The sequence below is a fragment of the Colletes gigas genome, unplaced genomic scaffold (genome assembly GCF_013123115.1).
Source record: "Colletes gigas isolate AHSC1104 unplaced genomic scaffold, ASM1312311v1 Colletes_gigas_Sc00011, whole genome shotgun sequence".
Lineage (NCBI taxonomy): Eukaryota > Metazoa > Arthropoda > Insecta > Hymenoptera > Colletidae > Colletes > Colletes gigas.
Window position 1 is genome coordinate 5,583,627 of NW_025106640.1, and position 27,871 is coordinate 5,611,497.

The 27,871-nt window shown below is 36.6% G+C and overlaps 4 protein-coding genes across 8 annotated transcripts; 1 reads left to right on the plus strand and 3 right to left on the minus strand.

Annotated features, from left to right (window-relative positions):
• Window positions 1-2,629: 2,629 nt before the first annotated feature.
• LOC122398137 (sphingomyelin phosphodiesterase 4) lies at window positions 2,630-6,248 on the minus strand. 2 transcript variants are annotated; one of them, XM_043397778.1, is made up of 13 exons: window positions 6,090-6,248; window positions 5,438-5,737; window positions 5,255-5,357; window positions 4,936-5,167; window positions 4,648-4,858; window positions 4,471-4,583; window positions 4,073-4,403; window positions 3,824-4,009; window positions 3,545-3,763; window positions 3,397-3,489; window positions 3,151-3,327; window positions 2,846-3,075; window positions 2,630-2,770 (listed from the first exon to the last, which is right to left on the minus strand). In XM_043397778.1, exons 1-13 carry the CDS (start codon window positions 6,114-6,116, stop codon window positions 2,689-2,691), a joined length of 2,304 nt encoding a protein of 767 aa, XP_043253713.1. In that variant the 5' UTR covers window positions 6,117-6,248; the 3' UTR covers window positions 2,630-2,688. The 2 variants fall into 2 exon arrangements, with proteins under 2 accessions (XP_043253713.1, XP_043253714.1); XM_043397779.1 differs by having other exon boundaries at window positions 4,648-4,870.
• A 113-nt stretch (window positions 6,249-6,361) lies between these two features.
• On the minus strand, window positions 6,362-12,968 carry LOC122398139 (solute carrier family 23 member 1). 3 transcript variants are annotated; one of them, XM_043397783.1, is made up of 13 exons: window positions 12,350-12,968; window positions 10,295-10,432; window positions 9,884-10,041; window positions 8,626-8,831; window positions 8,402-8,528; window positions 8,200-8,320; window positions 7,748-8,003; window positions 7,523-7,651; window positions 7,305-7,463; window positions 7,151-7,230; window positions 6,929-7,070; window positions 6,712-6,847; window positions 6,362-6,576 (listed from the first exon to the last, which is right to left on the minus strand). In XM_043397783.1, the coding sequence occupies exons 1-13, from the start codon at window positions 12,383-12,385 to the stop codon at window positions 6,498-6,500; spliced, it is 1,767 nt and encodes a 588-aa protein (XP_043253718.1). In that variant the 5' UTR covers window positions 12,386-12,968; the 3' UTR covers window positions 6,362-6,497. The 3 variants fall into 3 exon arrangements, with proteins under 3 accessions (XP_043253718.1, XP_043253720.1, XP_043253719.1); XM_043397785.1 differs by lacking the exon at window positions 12,350-12,968 and adding an exon at window positions 11,253-11,325; XM_043397784.1 differs by lacking the exon at window positions 12,350-12,968 and adding an exon at window positions 10,543-11,168.
• On the plus strand, window positions 11,901-17,066 carry LOC122398138 (nuclear cap-binding protein subunit 3-like). 2 transcript variants are annotated; one of them, XM_043397782.1, is made up of 8 exons: window positions 11,901-12,025; window positions 14,489-14,655; window positions 14,733-14,884; window positions 15,042-15,434; window positions 15,518-15,924; window positions 15,995-16,144; window positions 16,227-16,492; window positions 16,564-17,066. In XM_043397782.1, exons 2-8 carry the CDS (start codon window positions 14,531-14,533, stop codon window positions 16,706-16,708), a joined length of 1,638 nt encoding a protein of 545 aa, XP_043253717.1. In that variant the 5' UTR covers window positions 11,901-12,025; window positions 14,489-14,530; the 3' UTR covers window positions 16,709-17,066. The 2 variants fall into 2 exon arrangements, with proteins under 2 accessions (XP_043253717.1, XP_043253715.1); XM_043397780.1 differs by lacking the exon at window positions 11,901-12,025 and adding an exon at window positions 13,952-14,282.
• A 6,886-nt stretch (window positions 17,067-23,952) lies between these two features.
• LOC122398575 (mitogen-activated protein kinase 1) lies at window positions 23,953-26,733 on the minus strand. The gene is made up of 8 exons (XM_043398591.1): window positions 26,566-26,733; window positions 25,472-25,598; window positions 25,291-25,401; window positions 24,964-25,215; window positions 24,717-24,884; window positions 24,449-24,637; window positions 24,225-24,357; window positions 23,953-24,147 (listed from the first exon to the last, which is right to left on the minus strand). Exons 1-7 carry the CDS (start codon window positions 26,688-26,690, stop codon window positions 24,232-24,234), a joined length of 1,098 nt encoding a protein of 365 aa, XP_043254526.1. The 5' UTR covers window positions 26,691-26,733; the 3' UTR covers window positions 23,953-24,147; window positions 24,225-24,231.
• Window positions 26,734-27,871: the final 1,138 nt, after the last annotated feature.

Here is a 27,871-nt window from a genome sequence, read left to right on the forward strand (position 1 = left end):
GCGACCAGCATTGTGACAGTGACAGCTCCCGATCAAGGAAATCATAGAAATAGACTGTCTATTTATACAGTGGTCTACCAATCAAGTTAGATCGTCTCGCAAACAAGCAGGTACATATTTGTTATTCCGTTCTACATTAGACAGGATCGGATTACTGCCAAGGTTAACCAGACAAATGGGTCTGCGCATTTTTTTGTTCTCTCTTTCACGGAAGGTGGTGATATTCAATGTGGGCGTTCAGCTTAGATATATTCCGTGTGAAAAATCGGATTTCCCGGGGACGCTATTTTTCTCGATGCTCGTTTCTCACGGAAATCGTTACATTTTAGTATCTTCTCATTTTTCTGCGTTACTCCTTACTAGTTCAAATAACAGAAAACAAATTTATTAAATAAAAACTTTCTTGCATATCTGGTTTCAAGTATCCCTCGTACGTATCAGACATTGAATAAACGCCGCGAAAATTACACGATGCAATAAACTTAACACTATACTTTAATTGCTGGTGCGGCCTTAAGCGTGTCTTCGACCTTTGCCTGTTATTACATTGTTCTAATAGCTGGCAATTACGGAATTAGTCCGATACGCAGTGAGAGCCGCCGGCTTCCATGAATTTCACGGCTGCACCGTTAAGAAAGCTAAAAGAAGAACCTTTAATAGAATCGTACAATTCGATCGACGGTTACGAAATTTATCTGGCTACTTAAAAAAATATCCGCGCAAAATGTAATCCCTGAGAGAAATTTTAATGGGAGATTCTAGAGAGAAAGAGAATTAAATTAAAAAATTTCAAATTATCCTCCATCAACAAAATTCGTATTCTTAAAATTTTTCCCAGAGGTGGCCGAACACCCTGAATAGAGAACATTTCAATGTCATTCGCATTATTTTTTTTAATCTGATTTTTAAGCACGAGACGATATCTGCGTTTCCGGTTTCATGGTGATAATCAAACACTGTTGTTTCGCACGGGATTCGTCTCAAGATTCTCTTGCCAAGAAATACAACCCACAGACGACGCGGAAAAAAAAAAACGATCCTATAACCGTATTAAGTTACCGCGAAAGTTTTGTCCCCATAGTAAACATAAGGCGTTCAGCGTTTAACCTTTGGAGGTCCGTTGTAAATACGTTATAACGCGCGCGTACTTCAAAATTATCTTTTAATCTAAAATAACAGACGTCGTATAATTATACATTGTCTATAAATATCATTGTAATTTTTTAGTTGTATTTATCGAAGGCCAAAGCAACTTCGAAGAATCGAAGAATATGTTTTTTATGTCAAGGAAAACATCGAGGATCGCGAAGGTCAAATGCATTTTCGTGCAATTACGATACGCGTGCGGTACCATGTCGATGGACAAAATTTATGCAACGGCTAAATACGTGTGCACGTAAACACACTTGAGGCTGTGTCTCGTACTTCAGTTTCGTAGCTATTTGATACTTAGTCACTTGTGGTTACCTCGTTAGACAAATGATTTATGGAGCTGAGCATCTTGCACAAATTGATAATAACGCGTACCCGTACAGTTTATTTTCGAAATTCGAGGCAAGGAAGAAGTTTTCACTCGATGAAAATAACGTTATTCGGTTATGGGAAACAAAAAGTTTGCCACAGTGACATAGAATTCGAATCGTTTTACAAGGAATGTGCTTCGCGGCAATAGAGGCACGCCTAATAGCCATTGATTTTAACAGACACGTGTTCTTTGACTTAAAGACGCCTCCTTACAGAGGCGGTCTTAACGAATAGAGAACGAGTCCATTCGAGGTAATTCGAACGTGCTTATTGTTCGTAACAGGCGCATAACAGGTCGTTTGACGATGGATAAAAGGATGCATAATCGCGTCGCGAAGCTGAATGACTCGTAAAGTCGAGCCTCTCGTCCAGAATATCGGTTGCATGAATCTAAACCGAAAACGGGTCATGTTCGAGCTGCATAGGATGAGTAAACACACCCATCGTACTAAATATCTGATGGCTTAATACGACTAATGCGATTGGGAGCTAGTGGCGGGCTCGAAAGTAATGGCGCGATCACGAATTGTCTTGTTGTTGGTACAGGTAAAAAGTTAGCTAACGTTAACATTAAAGGAGTGCAATAATTTAAATTCTGTTGGGGAATTGCATATTGCACTTTACTCGTTCAATGAGAGAAAATTGTAATCTATACCTTGCCATTTCTTTTGCCAATTCCTTCCACATGGAATGTCGCCACTGCAGGCTAATATCATTTTCCTGTCTCTCAATGCCGACCTTAACGAACCACCATACTTACGCGACACCGGTATACGTATGCACAGTACGAAATTCACAGAAATGATCGGTTACTCGTATGTAATACGCATTGATTAAATAATTACTACTCTAGCGATATTCATAGCGTGGATTTCAAAAGCGTATTACATCTTTTGCGATACAGGTTAAAGTAGCTTTCCATCAATGAAATCGAACTTTATTTTAACATTTTCTTTATTAAATAATGTTTTCCCATATTTTCAATGGATTGTTACATTTTTTTTTTTTTAATTATTTCATACATAATCATATTCGCTTGAAAAATTACAATATTTATACAAATTCTGTACACTAGTACGCGTAAGTCCTTAAATAGTACCGCATCGTCCTTTAATTCACAGAAAATGTTGCGTTGGTCCTAAATCGGCTGATGGTCCATCTGGTCTAGTGTTCGAATATCGCGCGTATTATTATGTATAGGAACCATATGCAAAAAATGAGTCCGAGAAACGCAAAGGCACCGTAACTGTAAAGAGAGATCGACATTAGCTCCGTAATGAAAATTTCTGTTGCCAATATAAGGGTCGAGATCGAGACGTACTTCATAAACCAGGCGATGAACATTCCTAAACACACAGTCAGAAGTAAACTATGATTAGCCAACGGTCGTAAACTCAGTCGAGGCGGGATACGTTCTTCGTACCCGCTGGAGAACCCATCCTGTGTTCGTTTTGGTAGCTTCACAACTTTGGTGGGTGGTTGTAAGATCTGTCGGCAAACGCTGCCGAGGAAACCACGCTGATGGTACATGTTAGCTATCTTGTGTTGGTACTGTTCACAGAATACAAATTTAGAACATCTTTATCCCACTTTTCATTACTAAAAATATTCAAAACGAATGTTAACCTTTGCGTTTACATAGGCGCAGAGTTTATAGAAATGTCTAACGAGGAAAGCGCACTCGTTGCTTCTCACTGGCTGTAATTCTGGATCTCCCATATATTCGATGTATTGGCACGATTGTCTGTCTTTCTGTATCGGTACAAAGACACCTGGCTTACTTGTATCCAAGCTTGAATCTATCTAGAAAACTAATATGTTTAATACTATTCGAACAAAATCAAATTATTAGAGAACCGATGAATTTATTACTTGCGATTGATGGCAAAAGGATGTTGATAGGATACTCTCGTGATACTCTTGGTCGGCTTCGATAGCTAACTGAGGAATGTCTTCGACACTGATCTGTAGATATCATATTTAAGAAATAAAACTACTTCGTTATTATATTAATATTTACCCCGAAAATTTCGATTAGTTGTTGTTGCGCGTTTGCCAGATATAGAGGAACTCGACGTCGTTCTTCTATGCTAATGTCATCCGAGAAATAGTCTTCGCCGTTGAAGAATTCCCATATTGCTATCAAATATCGTCTATTTTTTCGCTTATTTTCCAATGCATCGATCAAACTAGTCGCGGTTAAATGTCCTTGCTTGATCGTGCTCAATAAACATACGACCTAACATAAAAATTCCAAGATAGTTAAATAATAAAAATGGAGCTATAGATTTTACATTACCTGAGAAGCGGTAGACGTTGCAAACATTGGAATATATTGGTACGTCGGTCCCTCGAGTTCTAGAATTTGTTGTCGTACAATCGAGGCCCATTGATTTGAAGATACTCGACTCCTACTTAATCCTACATCGTCCATGTGGCGCTCTACTTCGCATATCATTCTCGATAAATAAGGCTGCGAGAATACCTATAAAATTTACTATTCAAATCAGACTGTACTTTGATCATTTCAATAACGTAATACACGTACTTTGGTAACCCTGAACAACATCAATGCATTTTTGGGAGCCACGAGATCCGTTCTCATAAAACGCGGGAGCAATTGTTGAAATATTGCTGTATAAGCTAACAAATTATTCACAACAAAAGGCATCCATCTGCATATGTCGTATATCTTTCCCCGTTCTTCTTCCTCTGATTTTCCTTCCTTAGTATACGATATACCAGGGAAATATCTCCACGGTTGAATAAAGCTTAACCATGCTTCAAGTATTAATCTAAATGAACTGTCTAGAGGCCAATGATATATAGCTTTCCGAAGGAATGTGTAAATTTTGCCTTGGACAGAAGGCAGAATTATTCTGCGAATTAGATATATTTAGAAAATTTCGATAATTTTTATGCGTTTGTCTTAATATTTGTAACTACCGTTTTAGTTCGTCCATTGCACTTTTATCACCTAGTGCGCTATTTGCAAATTCGTGTAAAGTCTTTATGAATGCTCGTACGAGACGTATGTGTTCTCCGGAATGAATACTATGCTGTAATTAAAATCATACGTGAATTTATGAACAGTATAAAAACAAAATTTCACGAAAAACTTACTCGACGAGGAACCGACGCAACGTACGTTGAACCTAATCGTGAATTTAACTGATCCTCTTCTATATACTCTAGCCAGAAGTCGAGAAAAACTTGAACCACGGTCTCGCTTCTCCAGACTTGCGGTAAACATTGCTGTTGCGGTACAGTAGACGGAGAATTTGGTGATCCTGGCGATAATATCGATGTTCTCAACAATCGCGGAGTTTGCAATCTGTAATAATCTCTGATTAAAATTTATAACTTATTATTGAGCCTCCAAATGGTGCAATCTTGTTGATGTTAGTATACCTTTTAGATTCAGGTGATTGTACTAATTTTCGTTGAGGGGTTTTCCAAATATATGGACCAATAATTGGCAAAACAGGGGAATTATCTCTAGGTAAAAAATGATATAAATAACAATGTGCTAATTGTACATAAACTGTTTCCCAGTTGACCCAGACATTATCCTGTTGCTGAACTTGCAACCATGGGTTTGTTAAATGATAAGCAAAGTGAAAGATATAATATTCAAAGGGATCTGTGTTGATGTTAAGGATGTAGTCTACACAAATTTTCGTTAAGTTCTCTATTAGACTTTTAAAACTGGAATAACAAAAAAGGATACTCATATTTAAACCCGACACAACACGTGTATTCTGATCATCTCTAATTTTATCAAGATAGAACGGTGGTATTACATCTTCCTCCAGCATCGAACGTATTTTGACCTGCATTGGGGGGAAAAAATCAACATGAAAATTAATGTGTTTTGCCACTATATTTACAGCAACATAAAGTTCTGACATACCGGCAAATATGGCACTGGGAAATTATATTTCAAATAACAATCTGGTAGTAACTTATAACATAGAGAGAAAACTGGACCCTGAGGGTTAAGGAAATTACACAGTGTTTCATGTTCCTGTGGATTTTTCTTAAAAGTGATACTGTGTAAACCCCAACCAATATTATCTGTTGTTCCAAAAAGTGAATCTATTAATATTGGAAATACATGTTGTAACTCTGTTGTGCTGGATTCCTCTATTAACGTTGCTATTTCCTTGCACCTTTGTACCAATGGCATGTTCAAGTACCTCTGTACTCTGATCTGCATATGCAATACACAAAAACAATTTGTAAGTACACGATAACAAACGATCTTACACAAAATTCACAAACAGCTTGTTGATAATATACATACAACAAGAATTAAAATACATTCTACAGAAAACAAATGACATATCAAGTATACTTCAACACAAGAAAGTATAATACATTCAATAAAATAATAAGTATTACGAACAGTAGATCATATAATTCTAATAAAAAGGTTACTTTCCTGTCGCATTTTAAATAAGCCGGTTAGTATGTTTTAGGTTAAGTATATTTTAGGTTATGTTTTCATAACAATTCGTAAGTCGATCGTGTTAATAAACAGAAACAGTATACGTATGCAGTACCGTAGCAATATCTGTGGATGTAGCCATAATTGTATTTATTCGTGTGTACGCAATTTGTTAGAAATAATATTTATACGTTTGCTCGTCAACAACGGTTATTTCGCGCCACATGACAATTCAATCAAGTATCGAACACGGTACTGTCCTCTACGTAAGAAGATATTTTTAAATCTACGTCACAAAGTACTTTGTTGCTATAGCTTTTTAGAACGATATCATTAATTTTGAGCTACGTGCGTGCAGATGATACGAAATAAATCCAATTGGTCTTTATATAAAAACTGTTTTATTCTCATTTTCGATCAAATTAAATACATATCCACTTGTCGCTCGCACGCTGGTTCATCAAACGTTCATACCATCACAAGTTTCTTAACAGTATCGATAAGTATAAAACTAAAATTGTATTTATCGTTTCTTCTGGCCGCAGGAATAGATTCCTGGCTTGTAAGTGGGTAAAAATGGCACGTAATACGTCCACTTCCATCTGTAAAAAAGATAATCGGTAGAATGTTCGAAATACATATACCAAATGTAAACAAACAAGACCTCGGTGACCTTGAGTGACCGGTTGAGTTTGATTCTACTATAGAGGGCTAATTCACGATGTAGATTCGTTTACCTTCTCAAGGCGTCCATTCCAAATGGAAAATCGAATGTGTTGGGCACGTATTCTTCTTGGTCTTCTTTATCGTCTGTTACGGTATTCAATTCCATCTCTTTCGACCAAGCTATGAGTCCACGTTCCTCGGCGGTGCCTTGATTTCCAGAAAAAGATTAAATATATTATCATTGAAAATATACAAATAACTATTGAAATATATCGAAGAAGATTGTACCTGGTATGATGTTATCCAACAAACATCCCAACACACCACCAACCAAGATGGTTGTGCTAAGTAATACGGTGAGCACACCATCGGCTATATCATTTCCGGTCTGTATCACGCCCGAGTTTTTGATCATCCACTTCGACAAAACCTGAAGGAATTTATAAAGGAATTTATACAGAATCGAGATTCGAACATTGCAGTTACGTTGTAGTATCGTAATGATCTTACCAACGGAAAGAAAATGGAGAATCCGAGGATGTAAAGGTTCCTCGCTGAATTTAGATTTACGTATTGCAACGCCGAGAGACCTGGAAAACGGTGGTATTGTCAAAGATGCCATTTAGAGTAATTGTTTAAAAATTAGAGCGTCTCGTTATCGCACCGAATGCACAGATCATTCCGAACATCACACAGAATATTCCACCGACTATGGGCTCTGGAATGATGATGAAAATGGCGCCGAATTTGCTGATTAGTCCTTGCAGTATCATAAGCGCGCACGCCCACTGAATAACTCTACGACTACCAACTTTCGTAACACCTGCAACGTCAAAAGCCATGAGTACGATGTTATATTTTTTATAAAAATCTATTATTTACCTATGGTTCCAACATTTTCTCCAAACGTATTTGTACCGTTCCCACTGCCCCAGAGGCCGGCCAACATGGTGCCCAAACCCTCCATACCGATACCTCGGTTAATGGCGTGAACCGGTGGTGGAGGAGCGCCTGAAAATTATATTACGTATATACATAGTCAGGGTTAGTCTTCTGAGTAATTTTCAATAGGTTTTTAATTAATCAGCAATTGCTGGTATTACGTACCGCACATTCTAGACGTAGTCGGATAGTAGCTGATGGATTCTACTGTACATGCCAATACCCCAGCCAGCATACCCAATACACCGGAGAGGGTTACGGTCGGCGTGCCCCACTGGCCAGGATAGGGCACACGGAACCACGGAGATTGGCTGATAATTTTTATCTTACTGTCCGACCTTGCTGGATGACCGACTGGCAGAACATCGGTCACGGTTAGGATCGTACAGATTATCCACATGACTACTATTGTTAGTAGCACCTGTAGTTAATCAGCCAGTCACGAATTACTATTAATATCACAGTTCCCTGTTTTTTTAGCTTGATGGTTAACAGTGCTTAGAAATATAATAAAAATATAGTATCTGGTTTAAGCGGGGGCTGCATCCTTTAAAATGGGACCAAGTTACAGTAAGTTATAGACGAGCGTAGATTTGTGGATTTGTTAATATCTTTACCGGGAATAGTTTGAACAGCTCGAACCACACGACTCGTATCCCTTCGCCTTTGCGGTACATGAGGATCGGGAACGGCACGTTGACGAGTATCTGGGAGTACAGCGTTAACATCAGTATCGTTCTGGAAAGTCGATAGATATAGAATTACATTTTTTTTTCGAGTATGTCGGATAATCGGAATTTTATTGTTTCAGAATCCTACCCAGCTGCGATGCCCCAATGTTGCGACGCCGCGTCAGCTGCATTTTCGAAAAGGGATAATCCGACCAGCGATACTGTCGGTACGATCGTGAGTGGAGTTATGAATTTCAATAAGTAGCCGATAATACCTGTGCAAAAAAAGATACGCGACGCAGGTGTGAAAGTTTAGCAAGGATTCTAACGAATTACAAAATTTTTGGACCGATTCGAATGAGTTTCTCGTACCTCCGAAACCGAGGACCACTTGAAACAAAGCGGACACTGCGATCGCCCCCGAGAGTTCTCTCATTCGGACTTGCCATAATTCGGTACGATCCTCGGGGGACATTTCGTTCAAAATTTTTGGCGCTGGACACTTCCATTGTGGTAGATTCAATAGAGCCAGAGTTGGGACCAGAAACGATATGGTCCCTCCTTGTACCAGTGGCAATCTGAAATGGAAAGCATTAATTACCATTGGGGGACCTTCCTTTGTCAGTGTTTCTTATTAAACACTACATAATTCTTTTGCAAATATTCATCATCTCGAACGACAATCATCCCGTAATTTGTGAAATTGCAAAAATTCTGCTCGCTTCGTATCGTAAAATGTAAAATAAAGATCGACAACTCATTCCCGGAACTTGTCAGGGATCGCTAACAAGCCATAAATCTTGCCAAACGAGAGTACAATGCTATTTTCGCGCAATAAACTTGCAATACCGTCGACATAAGTTGTAGATGCGACTTATGAGTATCCGGCAAACTGTTTGTAATGTATCTATTGTTCGCCATGAATATCAAATTCATGTAAATTCGAATAACACGTCGACTCGTTACTTTGTTAGAAAAATCACTTATCGCGAGTGTAAATATAATTATTCGGAATTACTTGTACGCTGCAGCCCGTAAGCCGACGTGTAATTTGCTCGTCTGGGTTGTAAAATGCAAATTAAGGTACAGATATAATTATCTGAGACGATACCATCTTCCATTGGCACATTTTATACGTTTTAAGTTACTGTTAATTTTATTAACGCACGTATAAAAATAAACCGATTTGCGAGTGCACGCTGTTTTCATACTTTTGTCGCAGACATGAGCAAAGGGAATGAAGTTAGATAATTGATTAAGTACTTCATCGTACCGAGTAATTAATACGTAGTAATTGATTGATTGGAATCTTATTTTCAATGATCGTTGAATTAAACAATCGTAATTAAATTCGATGAGCGCCAGCGAGATAAGTGACATGTGCTTTTTCATCATATTTGCGCTAACAGATTGCGAGCCATAATCGTCACGCAACCATAAAGACGGCGCACGGACAAACAGCTTCAATTAAGCGTCGATTGCCGAGTTGATGGATTAAAACGATTCGTTCTCTCTTTCGCAGCGAATCAAAATTGGTACAGAGGAAAACCAACTGGCCCCATAAATCAAGGAAAATACATAATGATATTGACGATGTCTACAGCGTGAATGATTTTATCGGACTCGTTACCTGCATCCTACGACGGTCTGGCAAAATGTCACCAATCCTGTAACGAAGATCATCGTGGAGATAATGTAACTTCTGGATGGATCATCCTCGGCCATGCACAAAGCTGGCGTCAAGATGAAAGGAATGGAGACGATCGCTCCTATCATGGTCAAATAGTGCTGAAAAAATATGTAGATTTTACATGTACATTTTAATTAGAAGATAAAAAGCAAACGATTAAAATCGCGGAGAAAGGAAGTGGAATTTGAACGCTAGGTACATAGAATGATTATGATAATCTCGACCGCTGAAACTGTAACAAACATAGTTGAATATCTTATCAATATAAACAGTGAAATCTTTCGGATTACGAGTCTGCCAGATTTTAACAGAGATTTGCAATTCGTTTGAAGAGCTTTCGAAGCGTAATACCTGGAGAGCCATAAACAGGCACAGGTACCATGGTGGAACGTCGTCGATCCCGTACGTAAGATTCGTGCTTCTGTTACCGCTACTGGCGATCTTTACATCTTGTTGCTCGAGCGATGAACTGAGGGATGAATTTATATTCTGAAACAACCGTAAAGCATACGCTAAGTGATTCCAGGCGCAAGCAGTGGACCAGAATCGTTTCGAATCCGTAGAGTGGCGACAAATTCGAAGCAAACTGGGTCTTTTACCCTATCTAAGGCCGCCACGTTGCTCCCGGGAAATGTTTAAATTTTTCTCCTACGGTGTTGGCGATTTTTTAATGACGTCGTAATTTTTAGACGCTGTTTGCAAGGTCTCGAATTCGAGCCGTGGCAACGAGAACGCGCACCGACGTGGTAACCACCCAGGAAAACAAGAATAGATGCCAAGCTAGACAGCATCTCACGCGGCGTGCAGAAAATATTTGTTATTATAATAAGAAACCGGGTTACGTAATTACGTAGGAGAACGAAATTGCCGGGAATAATTGTATCGCCATGCTCGTTATCACGGTAAAACTGCGCCGCGGCATTAACATTCAGTAAAAAGACATAATTAAAGGAAGCCGTATTAGGTAACCGACAATCGCATTTTTATGTAAATCATTTTATCAGCCTGATAGATTTACAAATCGCAACGCTTTTCTTCGTTTCGTGATTATCGACGAATATCGTGTAACTTTATGTCGATCGCGGCACCGATTGTTATCGTTTCTCATTAAGGATTCGTAATTAATGATCTTAATTTTTCAATGTACGGAAACAAGTAAAGATCACACGAGGCAAGGTCTGGCGAATACAATAGTAAAATACTCGAACCGAGCTTTTAGTTTATCCGCTTACGAACAGTGTGTTTCGCTATTAATCGTCTGGTTTACAATAAAACGTTAAACTGTCGCAGTTGACGCGAACGCACTTACTGCACAAGGTAATAAAAATTGTTTGATCTACGAAGCACGTGTTAATGGCGCGCGATCGATATTTCCACGGCGTCGAAGACGAATTGTATCTCTTAATCTTGAATGTTTAAATGTGCTTGGTTAATTGTATACGCGTCACCGGCGATACTCGTGCTCTTAATGTTCTTGTTTCGATCTAAATATACTGTTGTCCTTCTCAAGATCACGATCGTTCAAGTTCACGATCGAGTTTGCGTCGCAAGTCACTGTGCTTCGAGCTCCTCTGGTTAGAAGATCAGTTACACGGAATAAACGATCCAGATACGCCTAGATCGTTACTTATAAAGACACAATGAAATTTGAATATTCGTATCGTTTCTAGTAACGAGTTTTGATCGTTCGATTCGCGATTCAGGACGTCGGTGACTGCGATGCTATTGATCCTATGATATAAATATTGCTTCGAATATAGAAATTGTACTCTCGAGTTTGTTTTTACGATCGTATCGTGACTCAAATTAATATTCGTACGTTGTTGCTTTGTTTAGTATAAACAAAATGTTAATTTAGCCTTCTTTTCCAATACTTAAAATGAGCCATGATACTTATAATCATTTAAATAATGTTAATGGTATTAGGAACGCTATAGATTGAAAAGTATACCACCATGAATTGGAGTAATTGCCGAGGACGATTCTAAACGCTTGGAAAACAGGCGTGGCTGTCAACGTGTTGATAAATTATTTACTGTTTAATAAGTTAAAGCACTTACTCCGAGCGGCAGAAACAAAGTGGTAATCGTTAATCATTTTCTGCGGTCTCTTTTGTTTTCATGTAACTTTTTACGGAGCTACTATACCCTTGCATACCTTTTTTTCAACGCTCAGAAAATCGTGACTGAAAGTGAAATTTTTTTGTTCTTGTAAGGAAATATTCTAAGCAACTTTACAACGCATACAGTTGTATCGCTATTAAAATGCTAAGCTCACCAATTGCTCTTAATAGTCTAGCGCATTGCTCTGTAGCGTAAAGAAAAATCTTACCGAAATAGACGCTTCTGGCGAACGAATACAAAAACTTTCCGTCGCGTCGACGCTCGAGTTTTCTGAATCACTTACCACCTCGGTCATCTCGGTCATCCCGTTCTCGTACATTTTGTAATTCACGTTTTCCGCACCCTCGCGATTAGAACTGTTCAAAATGCCGATCGAATCTGACGGTTCACTGGCACGAAAAGTGTCCACGATCCACGGGGACCCGTCGAAAATTTCGCGGGAGTTTTCTGCGGTGGAGACCTGACGGACATCGATCGACGATCCACGTTAAAACGATGTTGGCGACGAACTGTGTCAATAGACGCGATCGCTCCTTAATTTATCACTAACTGCCCGTTCGAAGACGTAGACGCGTTCGCTCGATAAAATTCACGTCGACTTTAGTAACGTCCAGTAAACGGAAAGATCGAGCCTCGAAGTTGAAGCACCTACATCTAACTGATGATAATAGATATTGATAATACGATGCTTCCGCGCTCTGTTGATCTTCGGGGCGACATTCCATTAACTCTTTGTAGCCCTGTGTCGAGTAGTACTCGACATCGAATTTTGTTTCCACGTTCCAACGTTCAGATCGAAAATTGAGGGACTTTTCATACTGAAAGCCAATATCATTTGAGTCAACCTGTGCGTTTGTATCAAGATAGATTTCAAACTGGTATTTGCCCCTTATTACGTAACTTCTACGTGAATTAACTTAGCGTCCAACTACATAATAATAAACAAACCACAGAGTGGCCTTCTACTAACAACAATACTACAACATAGGGAAATAAAAATGATTCTGTCCGAATAAATTCCATTTGTACGATGCAAGACAATTTGAAGAGAGATTTAAATTATTTAAAAACTAAAAATTACAATTAACCTTCTAACTATGTTATCTTCTTTTACGAAATCATTCTAATCGACCACAATCTATGTATACTGTGAGTCATTATATCGAAACTTACGAAAGAATTTTGTAAACTTGACCAGTATACTAATGTACGGGTATGTAGATTGTATTCGATTAGGATAGTGTTGTCTATATAGATAAAACAGTTAGCTCGCAAAATGAATTCAATAAAAATAAGATATTTTCATGGGCTAATTGATTATCTCTGTTATTATGTCTACACTTCATGGAACACCTTATACTATAATTGTTTAGAGTTTTTGTTCGATGAATCATAGATACTGTACAAGTAATTGCAATACACATAAAATCTAATGGTAGGAAATAATGCGATCCTTCGAGGAAACGATACGGTTGTTAATTTCAGAATACTGAAAAATGTAATTTATGTCATCCTAGTCGTTATTTAAATCTTTTAGTTTATGAATTACGTCTGATTAGATTTAAATCTGTTCGAAGTATGTCAGTTGCCAAAAATCTCAACTGTATACACGCTTCATTGATAAAAATAATATTATCTATATGTAATTCGTTGTGGGATCTCGTTGAAAGATAATGATAGGGCTTCAGTTACAGTTAACCCTATTTTATAAGGGAAAGAAGAGAACCAGTATGGTCGTATTTATGCAAATTAAAATGGAATTTATGCCAATATACATCGTTTTGTAAACCACTATGGATGTGTGTCGATACCAAAATAAAAGCATTTGCAGAAAAATTTGATAAAAAATATCAAACAACTTGAATTTCCCGCATAACGCGGTGAAGGCGATCGTGCATTGGTAAATAATACGTAGAGCTAGATTCAGAATACGTAACTTTGGTATTTATATAGTCAAAGCTATACTCCATAACCTATCGTGTTGTTTCTTCTGCATTTTGTTGCATAAATAGTAATCCCACAACCGGTATTTCATGTTTTCATCATTGTATTTTATAACATTGTGAGAAAGCAAAAGTTGAGGTTTGGAAAAAATGGAAGACTTAGTCGAAAGTATGGACGTGGAAATGATTCCCGTGGCGGATGACAGCAAAGCTGTTGATTCGGACCAAGCGAGCGTGAAAACGTTTAATTTGAACAATGTGCACATACCAGAGGTAAAGAAACATTATCGTTGATCGCTATTTGCAATCGATTTTCAAATTTGATCGAGTTTACTTCTTAACCTTTGATTCCTAACTTTTGCTACATTGTGTTATAAATATCCTAATTATTTTATCACCCTTTAACCGTATAAACAGTTACATGTACGTAGAGTTATGGCAGCAACGATTAATGCTGTGTATTTATTTTCTGCAAATAGAAAGAATCTGATAGTCGGTATGAAAATCGTGGTGGTACATTTATGACAGGCATAGACATATTTAGTAGAGAGGAGAAACTGAAAATGGAAGAGAGAGCCAAACGTTTTGGGTTAACAGACAAGATAAAAAGCAATGTGTCAAACCAGGAACAAGATTTATATTCCAGGTGAACATTTTGATAAATGGAGGATTATGGCACGGCAATTGGATAACCGTGGTATAGTGTATTATCTTGATTTTTAGTATGGGCATTATGGAAGACAATGAAAATACAAAAAATATCAGATTAAATGTGATACATATGAGAGGTACGGAAGAAATGAGCACCAAAGATGTCTTTAAATATTTTGAGGACTATGCTCCAGCATCTATCGAATGGATCAATGATGTGTCATGTAAGAATAGTTTATAAATTTGAAACTGTCAGAGCCATAATCTGGATTCAGGATTAATGCTTACCGTGAACCAGACCTTTAAGGAATTCTAATTCTCAACTTATAATACACTAAATATTCAACCAAGAATATGTTGCTAATATTTAATGTATTATAGGTAATGTGGTATGGTTAGAAAATTTATCTGCAGCCAGAGCAATGTTAGGACTATCGAAAAAAATTATTGGCTTGGAGAAGTCGGCTCAAAAAAGCATAAAGATGCGCGACAGTAGTCCCGACGAAGAAAATAATGTAGCCGTCGAAGACGGTGCTATAGAAATGGAGGACGACAATGAAAGTACAAACACGACAAAAGATACATCACAAGGCAACTATATAAGTATCAAGGATATTGATTGTCCATTGCCTCCTGGCTTATGGAGAAAAGGTATAGATAATCCAAAATCTAAAGCAATATTTCTTAGGTTTGCTACCAGAGCTGATAAGAAACAACCAAATGCGGAAAAAATGAGCGACTATTATAAGAAATATGGAAACCCTAATTTTGGAGGTAAATGTCGCACGTTTTGAAGATCATTTATCGATAAATCTCTCGTTGAACTTTAGTAGTTTACATGGATCATCTTTTTGTAGGAATTAAGGGAATTTTGACCGAATCTCGTAAACGAGTATACAAACAAATTAGGCAAACTAAAAGACGGATTAAAGAAGAGACGGGAGACGATATTACCACAAAGGATAAAAAACGTGTAAAAAATCCGTGGGGTGAATTGTCGGAAAGCTGGGGTCTCGATGATTTCGTAGAAGATGGTTTCGGCACGAGAACCGAACACAAAGATCAAGGGCGTAGCGTAAAAGAAAGACTGGGTGCTAAGTATCCTCCGAAAGAACCGGCGCTCGTGGAAGAACAAGAAAGTAGTTCGAGCAGCAGCGACAGCGAGGACGAATGGCGTAAACGGAGTAAAGTGTTACGAATGCGAATGCATGCAGACGATGAGGAAGAAAAAATTCATAAACGTCGGGCGAAACTTCGGCAACAAGTTGGTAAATTGTTGATCGAAAATTCTACGTATAGGGAGGATTTATCTAAACATTATCATTCATCCGTAGACGATGTTATGCAACGTAAGCGGTGGCAATGATTTACGAGCAAGGCTTGGGAGATCAAGACCAGGAACACAGTTCCGCGATGCTATCCAAGTAGTCGTAACAAATACTAACGCAACGAAGTTGAATTCGTTAAAACATAATGATTCGGAGGTAACCGTTATTGTCTCAAAAATTATCTTTTGAATTAGAAATAGCGGAATTGGAATACGAATCGTATTTTTTCATTATGAAGGAGGAAGATGGGGAGATCGTAGAAGATGATGAGAGCCAAGAAAAAGAAGAGGGCGAATGGCAAGGAACCGATGAGGATGAACAAGAAGAAAAAGATGAAGACGAAGACTATAGCGACGAGGATAGTGACAAACCGGCGAAAGAAGTTCAAGGGCCTAAAGGCAGCGTAATTAAAGTAGTTCAGCACAAACCTCGCGTAGCCTCTACAGTGTGGGCAAGACTGAACCACGTAAAAAGCGAAGTTATCGACAACTCTGTCAAAGATAGGTAAGAATTGTGAGCAATTGATATACCGTTTATACGAATGTAATTTTGACTCGTGTAACACCGTTTTAAAGGCAATCGAAGGTACGAGATCTAAGGAGTACTTTGAAGAGCGGTGATCTTCGATCTCGCATCGGTGCTCACACGAGAGGGCGCTCTCCATTAAGGATAGAAGTGAAAAATGACAAATACACGGAAGAAGGAAGTGAAACGGAATAATTGTTGACTAGATGAACGAATTTGTTAGATGTATAAGATAAGGTCGGTGACGTTATGTTTCAGTGAAGAGTACAGCGTTGTGCAAATCTTTATAATTGGTGTATAGAAACATAGAAACTGCACTCATTACTCCGAATCTGTTACGTTTATGTTACCGTTATTTTTATCGAAGTATATTAATCTTCGCTCAAAATATATACAATTTTTAACTATAAGTTTCAGTTTCGTTTGACCACCTGAGAAGCCCAATAATCTTACACTGTCTGTAGAATACTATCAGAAATAGATAAAAATTTTATGTAGCAGGCTTCAGCTACAAATTTTTCCGAAGAATTAAAATATATATATATATGTTTATATATATAGAATATTTTCGCGTTTCTTATTCTTACGGTGCAATTCGCACATCACCGTCAATGTTAATAATTTTTATATATTGATGCTTTATACTAAACATCATCTTCCCACTTTTAAACAGTATAAAATATTAACAAACGGGTAATGAGTGCTTCCTAAAATGTATGTAAATACTATCTAATATAGATACTAAAAAAAAACAGACTTTCGTTCACGCATTGGGTACAGGGAAATATAATATATTTTTAAATATTCGTTTGCATTATTGAACATCGAGCATTTTCAGTAATAATATTATATTAACATTCGTTGTTTGAGAAAATACATATATCGTCCATATTTTCGAATATATCATAATTGATGGAAAAAATTTATTCTCGTAGGAAGAAAGTATGCAAACGAATATTTAATTCATGGTGCATCGAAGTGACGTAGTGATTTTAGATGTTATTTTTCTTTCGAAAAATTTCAGTGGTAAAACCGGTAGAAAAAAGTGAAAGAGAAAACTTCAAAATACTCAATACAGCTGTAAATAAAAATAAACTTGTACGCGATTAATACGAAACATGCAGAGCATTTAGAGTATATTTTCTTTATGTATTTTGCAAATAATGAAATACTTCGAGGTCTGTGATTTCTTAGAATTGTACTTTAAAAAAAAATGAAAAAAAAGAGAAGATACAATTTGATAACGCTAGTTCACCGGTCCTCTAACGTTAATCGCGAAACGAACTTTTTATTACACGACAAACGAAGGGTCATGTGTAATTGTGTTACACATCCTGTATGGTATGAAATGAACAAAGAACATAATTAAATCGTCGATCCATCGAAATCGAGAAAATAGGGAGAAGAATAATTGTGACATCAATTCCGAATAATTGACCAATAAAGCCGCTTTTATATTAGCACAATAATACTTTGAATAGTCATTTAAAATACAATAATTGATAATTACGATTTCAATACATATATATGTATAATATGTATCTTCATCATTTACACGAATAACAATTATTCGGAGAAATGGCTGAAGTTAATTTAAAAAAAGAAAGATTTCCCATCGAAGAACACAGTGGATTATCGGAATATTATTCTTTAGCCGCATTCATAGAATTCTACATTGTTACTATGAGTCTTCATTTTATTAGTAATTAACCTCATCTTTGCAATGTTCGTAATCCTGAACAAAAATGCTTTGCAATGTCTCTTTGCTTCAAAATGCATAAAAATGCTTACTGGCTACAATTATTTCAATTCAAAGATCAGTATTAAGTTTTATGAATGCAGCTGGAGGCACGAGGTAATTCAATGCATTAACAAACGAGATGCGATATTTTTGATACTATTAAGCGTTCGAACATTCCTATTATATTATGTGCTTTATTAAAAACCATCTAACTACGTTCGCTAACTGTGAGTCAACTTTCTAACGTGTGTATATTTTCGTATAGTTTATTATTTGCAACAGTCTACCCGATCGTGAATTAGTCTTAATTATTCACCGACTACTTATTTATTTTTGTCGCAGAATCAAAAATATCAATCTCGTTTGCTAAAAGGCAATCGTGCAAGATATCAAGGATCTCTTTCTTCTATCTTACATAAAAACTGTTAATATGTTTTTTAATTACTGTTTTCGTTTTCCTTTGTCGAAGTGACACGTTTCACTGTTGGTTTTCTCACTCTCTCTTCTATTTCATTTTTGTGTTTTCTTTTTTTTGTTCTTTCTGTTTTATCATAAATGACGTATAACATTGAAAATCCATAGACGAAATATTTTTCAATATTCGAATATATAAGATATGAAACGGCAACAACAACAAATACACGCAACGTTAAGTATATTAGGCCTGATGATATTGATAAGATTTCTATCAATGTATATTAAACACTACGATCTATCGTTGCTCGCATTCGACTTGCATCCTGTGCCTCTTTCTTCGCGATAATGGTGTTCCAATGTTACTAGTTTCCCTCCCTTTTTTTCTTTTTCTTCATAATTAAATTAGCGACACCATCAATGGTTTCACAATCATTTGAAAAATTCAGAATTTTAGCTGGACAATTCTTAATAATAGAAATAATACTTCCATGTGATTTGTACAATTCACACATGGTGTGGTGTTTGATATATCATGATCACAGTGGTTTTACAATATTTCTTGGGTTCAATGTTCACACTTTGCTTCAAGTTATGGTTCAGGAACACAAAAATCTATATTAAATATCGTGTCTGTAGAAGTTTGTATTTGATATCCAGAAGAGAAGACAATTTTATGGAATTTAAACAGCATTACGACATTGCAACAAATTCATAATAAAAATAGAGATTTAGAGTTATCGATTCGTCAATTACTAGATTGATCGGTTACGCGATGTATTTGAAGAAAGAAAAACCAATAAGTCAATATACGATTTATGAATTTACATTGTAGGACTTGTAAATTTATTAATTATTCAAGTATACTTGTTCCAACGTGAAAGGCGATTTGGAACACCGATATCGTGAGTCAGTCGACCGGTCCAATAATTTTTCCTCGGTTTCTCGAGGCAGCTCGTGAAAATTATTCGGCAAACATGTCGCAGTGCTAATTGTTCGACGGTCTTGTTTTTAATACTACGAGACTTTGCATTAACTTTAGATGCATGTGTATACATATACATATATACACACATGTATCTAAATATATTATATACGTATATGTATATTTACGAAAGTCTGACACATAGTCACTGTACACGCAGAAAGATTTGGATATTTGAACGTCTGATACGACAAAAATCAGTCAAGTTCACTTAACATTCAAGATTATTTAAACTTTGAAGACAACATTTTGGAAGGATACGAGGAAGAAAGAATTGTCATTTATCATGATTTTTCTGTAGACTTTCCTTGAGGGTATAAATTATTGCTTTTACATAAAAATGAAAATTCTGGTAAATCATATTATTTTATTACACCTACACTGATCAAAGAATTGATTGTAATTTTAACTTCGTAAGCATTTTACGTTTACCCGTATAATTGAAAATATTTGGTAGAAGAATCTCTTGGTGTGAAAGTTTATTGCACAGTTATATTTCATTGAAGGAAAATATTGGGTAAAGATGTTAACAACAATTATAGCTAATATTTTCCTCTCGGTTGCACGTCGAGTTTGTGGAACTTTCTTCCTGTATTCTTTCTTAAATGTAATTCGTGCTCGAGATGCGCGGATGTACTGAAAATTTTGCCAATCGTTTCTATCTCTAACTATCGTCTAAAAATTTCAGACTAGATCACGATCAAGATCTAGAATAAATACCTGAGTTTCGATTCATTTTACAGTTTTAACGACGCGAACAAAAGATCGGAAATTATTAAGAGAAAAATGAAATGGTTTCGAAGCTTTGTACCGTGGCACAAATTTTCAGTATCATCAAGCGTATGGCAAATACGAATCAAAACATTTCACACATCAAGAATTCATTTAGATGGCACATATGTTTCAAAGAGTAAGTGTCCTCTTCGATTACTCGCATAAAGTGCGAGTTTACAGGGAGTTTTTTTTAATGGAAATTAATGCCTCGTTCCACGTAATCGGTTGATTACTAATTTCCATGGGTGAAATCACCGTTTAAAAATCCGGTCGACGTCACAACGGTACAGTTATAGTTACAAGGACACGAAGTATAAAAAGACACGAGTTTGATCCTTGCCGCTGCTGGGACGCATACAGTGTGTATCTGTGCTTTTCTGAAAAGTAAACTCCAATGAATTCTTCTAAATGACTATTCCTACGAAAACTATACAAGGGAAAAGTAGAAATAGAAAAACATTAAAAACTCCCTGTTACATCTCCCGATCGTTACTCTTGATTATTAAACAAAAACTGTGTTTTATAGAAATGACAAATATTGATTTCTCATAGAATTTCAAGATTCAGACATTTGTTTAACTTTCTTGAATTCGTCGAATGACCGAAACTTTTTTTTCGGATATCCGCGTGCAATTTCAAAATTTTATACATAGAAATGAATACACCAATCACAGGATGACATTAAATTTCGTCTCAATGTTTCGTAGATTCATTAAATTTCTGAAACTTCTCTTGATTACTTTAATGAATTATTAACATCGTTCGCGGAGTTCCAGATACAAAGCAGTAACAAGGCTGAATCAATAATCCAATACCCTCCAAGGCTCTGTAAAACAAAATACGCTGAGATTGAAGAGGACACCGGCGTGGAAAATACAATATTCTCTGGAATATTTCCGTTAAATCGCAAAAAGGATGCCATTCGAATCGGAGGCAACGAAGCGCTGTATGTGAGTTGCACAAATAACTGATTATCGACGTCTCGAGTAAAATACGAATACACACCATCGACGTGTTATTAAGAACATTTTATTAGATGCATCGAAGAACGTGAGATCTGATAGTTGAAGGAGGCAAAGTGTTTGACACTGTATCTTTCATATTTCATTTTTCTCTGCGCTCCTGTTACTCTATCACTTTACATCATTCTCGCTTGCATTCTCTCTTTCTCTCTATCTCTCTGCTCTCACTATTAACAAGATTCTACTTCAGCCCTGACCCTTTCATCAATCTACAATCGTTTACCTTCGCGCGATACATCGAGACTTTGATTTCGGAGACAAGAATAATTTCTCTTTCCTTTTTTTCGTTCCAAGCGTGTCCTCGTCATCCGATTGTCATTGATATTTCAAGATTTCACGATGAAACTACACTATAATCTTGTCGGAATTAAAGTTTTTTTTTTTTTATTATTATTATTATTATTCTTTTCAATTAGTTTTGCGCAGTATTTAAACTCTATTCAAGGCAAATGGAAATTAAATTAATCGCCCGTTTAGATACAATTCCACGATTCACTCGTGCCTTGATATCACCAGAAATTCGTATATTTGTTATCACAATCGGACAAGGTTGTCTTTTCATCGTCGACGACACGTTCGTGTACATAAAGTGTAATTTGTCTTTCTCCCTACGTCGCATTTCTTCGCGATGCCGCCATTAATTAGGAGCGTATCGAACATTAAACAAGAATCGTTCGAATATACACGTACACTTAGAGCGAAAAAACACGAATCGGAACAAGAACGTTTACGTACATCTAACTCACATGGTGAGTGTTTGAATCCCGAAAACCGCATTCATTAGAGGTAAATGTGGCTCTAAAATGATGCTGTTTTTTGTTTTTTAAATAAACGTAGAAAAGAATATACTACAACGTTTGCTAATTGTTCAAACAATGACATAGAAGTTCCCTGAAATCATTAATAAAATAGAAACAGAAAGTGATACGTATTCTACGTACAAAAAGATCGGAAATGTAAAAGTATAGAAAAATACACAAATACATTCAAACAAACACCATGCGCTTCGCACAAGAATGGCAGTATCAGTGTAATAATACCAGTAGATTGTGAAACAAGACGCAATTAAATAGTTCAGAAGAACTGGAAGCTGCATCGAATGCAATTAACTACGGATAAACGTTTCTTGTTGCGTCTCTCACTCGCTCTTTCTCACGCGCACGCGCTCTCATTCTCTCTTTCCTTCTTCCATTTCCTCTCCTCTACAAGCTAAGTCCGATAAAAGGCAGAAAAGAATTTCTGCAAGGTACGCGCTACCATAATAAGAATGATGACACTGAGTTACATAACACAAGGAAACTATCTGCAAATACTTCGGTGTGACTTCTTCAATGGCTGTTGTTTCGCAGTACCCAGGGATGGGCACGTTCGAATGATTTTCATAATTGAAATACATCTAAAATACTGAATTTTATTCAGTGCTTAAAACAAATAATCTGGCATCTTGTATTTTCTACCGATCAAACATCGACGTTCGCTTGTATTTTCTATTCATTCGTGTCGTCGAACAATACTTCAATAACGCATTCGACGATGCTTGGTATACCGAATACACTATTTTATTTATTTGGTATCCGATTAGTAAAAAATACTAATATTCAATTTCATTTACGAATGTTCGTGTGTACATGGCATTAGTGTCGTGATGCTCTCCACATTTATTATAAATAAATTTAAAATAATATAAATTTATATATAAGTTTTTATTCAATTCTATTTTCAAACATGTCCAGTGCATTCTAAAAGCTCGTTAATCTTTTTAGATAACTAAATCGATACACGTATAAGAGTAAACAAATTTTCAATAATTTCCTACAAATAAATTATAAATAAGTAAATTTGTAAAATATTTATATTATTTGAAAGTTATTTATTTATATAACATTTTCAGGGCAAACATTACACTAATACTATATACACACACGACCACGACACACATTAAATTGTTCCAATAAAAATTTATTCGTGGCCCACATATTCGTTACCTAGATTAAAATCTACCGAATATCGAAACCGAATAGAAGTACTCTTTAGTTGCATAGCTACCGAATACGAGGTATGAATACTTTCAAGTATTCGATCACAAACCGAATACAAAATTAATAAGATATTCGACATTCGATTATTTGTTGAATACATTTTGCCCATCCCTGACACAGAGACATTGTATACTCGGTTTACGGATAAGCATACTTTTTTTATGAGTACTACTCTTCGCGCGCATTCATTTTCTCATCGGTCGCCGTGCTAAGTGGCTCAGAATTATCTCGTACATGAACACCGACCGCGTTCACTCACTCAGCAATTAAATCACAGACAATGTATGACGGTGATTAACAATATAATCGTCAACTAGCGTTACCTATATAATTCGGGATAAATAAAAGTTATTGTACAAATTAATATTATGCATTCAATGTAACAAAAAAACACTGTATTTTGTTTTTCAGTAGAGACATGCGAATGTACAAGTGTGTATGCACAGACACTGCGGTTACTTGGCTACCTCCTTCACCGCTTCTTTCGCCCGTTAATCGCTGAACCGATTTCGATCCTTTTCGATCCAATGTCTTCGTAAAACTTTTTCGATTTTTCTCCTATTTTCGTAGACAGTAGACAACTTTAAAGGAAATACAGTTGTGTTACTCTGACGTCACATGTTCGCCTCCTTTTTAGTCGTCCTGTACACTCGTCACAGCTGAAAATATTACGAATTACTTTGAGTGCTAATTATCAAAGGATAGTTAAGTTAACGTAGATAAACGGAGACGATACCAGTAGACTACATAGCGTTTTCCTGATTATTCTTCTGGAACAGCAGAGTTTCTTCGAAGATGTATTGCTTTAAAACTTCTTTTGGAAGATCATCTAACTCCATATCAAACTTGAATGGTTCTTCCGCGACCGGCTGAAATAGTTTCGATTTTTACATATTAGGAACTTGCATCCGCGTTTGTTTATTGCTGTCTGATGTTGAAATTTATTAAGAAGATGCGTACTTCGTCGGCGGGATCGTAATATTGTTCTAAGTAAGGATGCGCGAGCGCATCTTCCACGACGATTCGTTTGTTAGGATTAAACGTCAACATTTTATCTAACAGATCCAAAGCTCGTGGATCGGCGTTTGGAAAGAGACTCGTCCATGGGACCTTCGGTTTGTACGGTAATGATTGAAGATAATTTCGTGCCTGAAATAAACAATATTTTTAAATGAAAAAAAAAGCAAATTTACAAACGCAACGATAAATGCAGGCGGATAATTTATACTTTTTCGTTTATAATGCACTCAAGATCCTCGGAAGACGGCGATCCAAGGACTCCCAATATATGGTTCAGTTGGTCTAAGTAATGTTTGCCAGGGAATATTGCTCGTCTTGAAAGCATTTCTGCAAGAATGCAACCAACTGACCAGATGTCTATAGATTTCGTATAGCCCTGTGAAAAGGGACAATGAGATATAATACTTTGTTGCGTACTTTTCAAGCTGAAATTCAACGTTTAACTTATTATTTACCTTTGAGTTGAGCATTATCTCTGGTGCTCTGTACCATCTGGTTGCTACATATTCAGTAAGGAAGCCAGCATGATTATGCTCTGGATCAGCAACTCTGGCTAAACCAAAATCACAGATTTTAAGGTCACATGTGGTATTCAAGAGCAAGTTGCTTGGTTTCAAATCTCTGTGCAATACATTTGCTGAATGAATGTACTTTAATCCTCGTAGTATTTGGTAAAGAAAATAGCATATATGATCATTACTAATAGCCTGGAATTCAAAGAGGAGGATTTAAATCTATTGTAATCTCCTGATTATTTTAATCTACCACATTATAATGCCAACCTGTGTTTTAAGAAGTTTATAGAGATCAGTTTCCATCAGACATTGAACAATATATACATCTTTCATTTGTTCTATAGTAGGTGCCCTTAATATATCCCTTATATCTATTATCTGGAACAGAAACACAATGTCAATACGACTTGATACCTTATCAGTCACAAGCTGATAAGAGAGCACTCACATTTTCGTGCTTAAACCTGGTCAGTATTTTTATTTCCCTTAAAGTTCTCTGACTGTAAGTCTGATGTTCAAAAGGTGAAATTTTTTTAATAGCTACCTTTGTTTTTGTTACATTATCATATGCAGATCTGTAAAAAGAAAATTCTAAAATATCTAAAACAAAAGTATTTAACTCTATAGAACATAAAAATTATATACAGTTTCCTGGTTTAAATCTAATGTTGCAGATTCTTCTAAAGTTATATATGAGTAAACAAAAATAAACCACAGATAAGCTTCTATCAATTAAACCAATTTGTTTTACAAACAAGGAAATCTTGTGAAATTTTAGAACTCAAGGGAATGACATCAATAGAGAATGATATGATACTATAAAATATGTGTGTGATATTTGTGTCCCTTAATCTGTAACCACAATACAGGAAGTGGTGTTTGAATATTATAGAATATGCCCAGTAAATTAAATATAAAGTACTTTTAAAAGTGATTCCGAATTTTACATAAACTCTACGTATTCGCGAGAAATGCGTTGTAAAATTAAAGAATCATGCAGTTCCGATGACGTATTAAAAAGGAGGAAGGCCTACAATGTTATACTGTCAAAAAAAAAAAAAAAAAAACAATCTACTTCTCGTCGAACAATTTGAGTTCGCATATTTCGTGGAAGGTTCGTAAATTCAACGCAAAGAAATTCATCACCTCGGCAAAGTATTTGTGGAAGTAATCGCGATCTCGTTAACGGTACGATGATAAGGCTGATAAGCGAGAGATAAGCGACAAGGAACGAGGAACGAGGAAGTCGTGACGCTGCACGCAAGTGGATAGGGGGTTCGAAAGGGTGTGACAATCGCGTTTAAAACTGGCGCCAAAAGGCGACAATACATAACGATGAGTAGCGCTTAATAGCGGCTGCACACGATGTCAAGTCACGAGCAAAATCTTAGATACGCGCTTAGGAACGATAATCTGACCGTAGAACGGGCAATTGGTTTGACAACTGCATTTCTGATTGTTTATCTTTCGGCCTGTCAGCCAGTCGATATATAGTCGAAAATTCTTGGTAGTAACGGGGTGAATTGACTCGAAGACACTTACACGACCATCCCGTAGGCACCCTCACCCATGTACGACAAATTCGTGTACCGCGGGCCGACCTCGAACGTTTGTCCACGAACGACCTCGCAATTCGGATTCACACTTGCAGAACCTTCGCCCGCCATTTTGACAACTATTTTGCGGCTCCGGCGAAGTCGGAGCGAACCTTACTTCTTTGCCGACTCGCCACGAACAACGCTTTAATTAGATGGACTTACGATTACTTGTTACGTTGCTTGTCAATTACGAAGTATCAAACGCGACGATAATTTCCTGGTCTCGCCGCTAGATAGCAACAGACAGCAGCCAATTCTCACAAGTATGTGTACAATGTTATACAGTACTCCCACCATAAATGTGCGAAAGTATACTGTGTCAAACCTGAAAAAATTATCCCCACTACTAGAGGTATCTATAATAATCTGTATATACTGCAAAATATGACACATTTAAATCGATTCACTCGAATATTTTCGAAACTGTTGACGATGTAAAGTGATTTCAAGTATTCATGTCATTGTATTTGAAAAATAAAGTAACTAAGTTATGTTGGTACATGGGGAGAGAATAATGAAATCCCCCATTAGTCTCTCAATCCAACCGTTGCAGGAATCGGAATACCGGATATGCTTTGCGCGGTTCTCTGCTACGCATAGTAAAGTGTTGCAAACTGATCGCGACAGTGATACTTAATTACAGGCAAACTTTTATTGTACAAATCGAATAAAATATCACCAGTAATTACAAACTGGACGAAGAAACTAAATTCATACGCGTACACTTATTCAATAGCGCAGTTATTCATTGCAAATACAGGTTTTCAAGCATGGACAAAGAATCAAGAAACAAAGACCGACGCAACACTGACGAGTACTGGTGGCTAGAGTTAATCCTGGTTTGTAATTATTTGATGAGACTCTATTATACAGTATAAATATAATAATATTTATAATAAATATTATAAATAATCTAAATGTATAAATATTTATGATAACTTGTGTAACGATTATTTAAAAACTATCGACAAGAACTTCTCAATAGTATAGTGGTCAGTATCTCAAATTACACATACAAACACCACTGTTTAAATTTAAGTAGCTCTAAATCGACCTTAACTATTCCATAGTTACAACCAAACTATATAACAACTATACTGACACAGACAGTATCTACTGTCCCATTTATTTATTTATTTATAATAACCATGGCTTTCTCTGTAGTAGAGTGGTCAGTATACCAGAACGTGACAATGGCAACTGGAGCACAGTCCCAGCAAAGAGGAAGACCGTACAAACCAGCGCTTTGG

Bases quoted from the DNA above. Each gene is read 5' to 3' on its own strand.
- LOC122398575 (XM_043398591.1), bottom strand. From the start codon at position 26,690: ATGGCGGGCGAAGGTTCTGCAAGTGTGAATCCGAATTGCGAGGTCGTT. The intron at 24,885-24,963 runs GTAAATAATAAG...CCCTTTTCACAG, and splicing joins AGATAATGCTCAACTCAAAG to GGCTATACGAAATCTATAGA. The intron at 24,358-24,448 runs GTACGCATCTTC...AAACTATTTCAG, and splicing joins ATTACGATCCCGCCGACGAA to CCGGTCGCGGAAGAACCATT.
- LOC122398139 (XM_043397783.1), bottom strand. From the start codon at position 12,385: ATGTACGAGAACGGGATGACCGAGATGACCGAGGTG. The intron at 8,529-8,625 runs GTACGAGAAACT...TTTTTTGCACAG, and splicing joins AGTGGTCCTCGGTTTCGGAG to GTATTATCGGCTACTTATTG. The intron at 6,577-6,711 runs GTAAACGAATCT...TCTTTTTTACAG, and splicing joins GGAATGGACGCCTTGAGAAG to ATGGAAGTGGACGTATTACG.
- LOC122398138 (XM_043397780.1), top strand. From the start codon at position 14,160: ATGGAAGACTTAGTCGAAAGTATGGACGTGGAAATGATTCCCGTGGCG. The intron at 14,656-14,732 runs GTGAACATTTTG...CTTGATTTTTAG, and splicing joins GAACAAGATTTATATTCCAG to TATGGGCATTATGGAAGACA. The intron at 16,145-16,226 runs GTAACCGTTATT...TTCATTATGAAG, and splicing joins TAAAACATAATGATTCGGAG to GAGGAAGATGGGGAGATCGT.
- LOC122398137 (XM_043397779.1), bottom strand. From the start codon at position 6,116: ATGGCTACATCCACAGATATTGCTACG. The intron at 5,358-5,437 runs GTATGTCAGAAC...CCCCCAATGCAG, and splicing joins TCCCAGTGCCATATTTGCCG to GTCAAAATACGTTCGATGCT. The intron at 2,771-2,845 runs GTACGTCTCGAT...CTCTCTTTACAG, and splicing joins TTCATCGCCTGGTTTATGAA to TTACGGTGCCTTTGCGTTTC.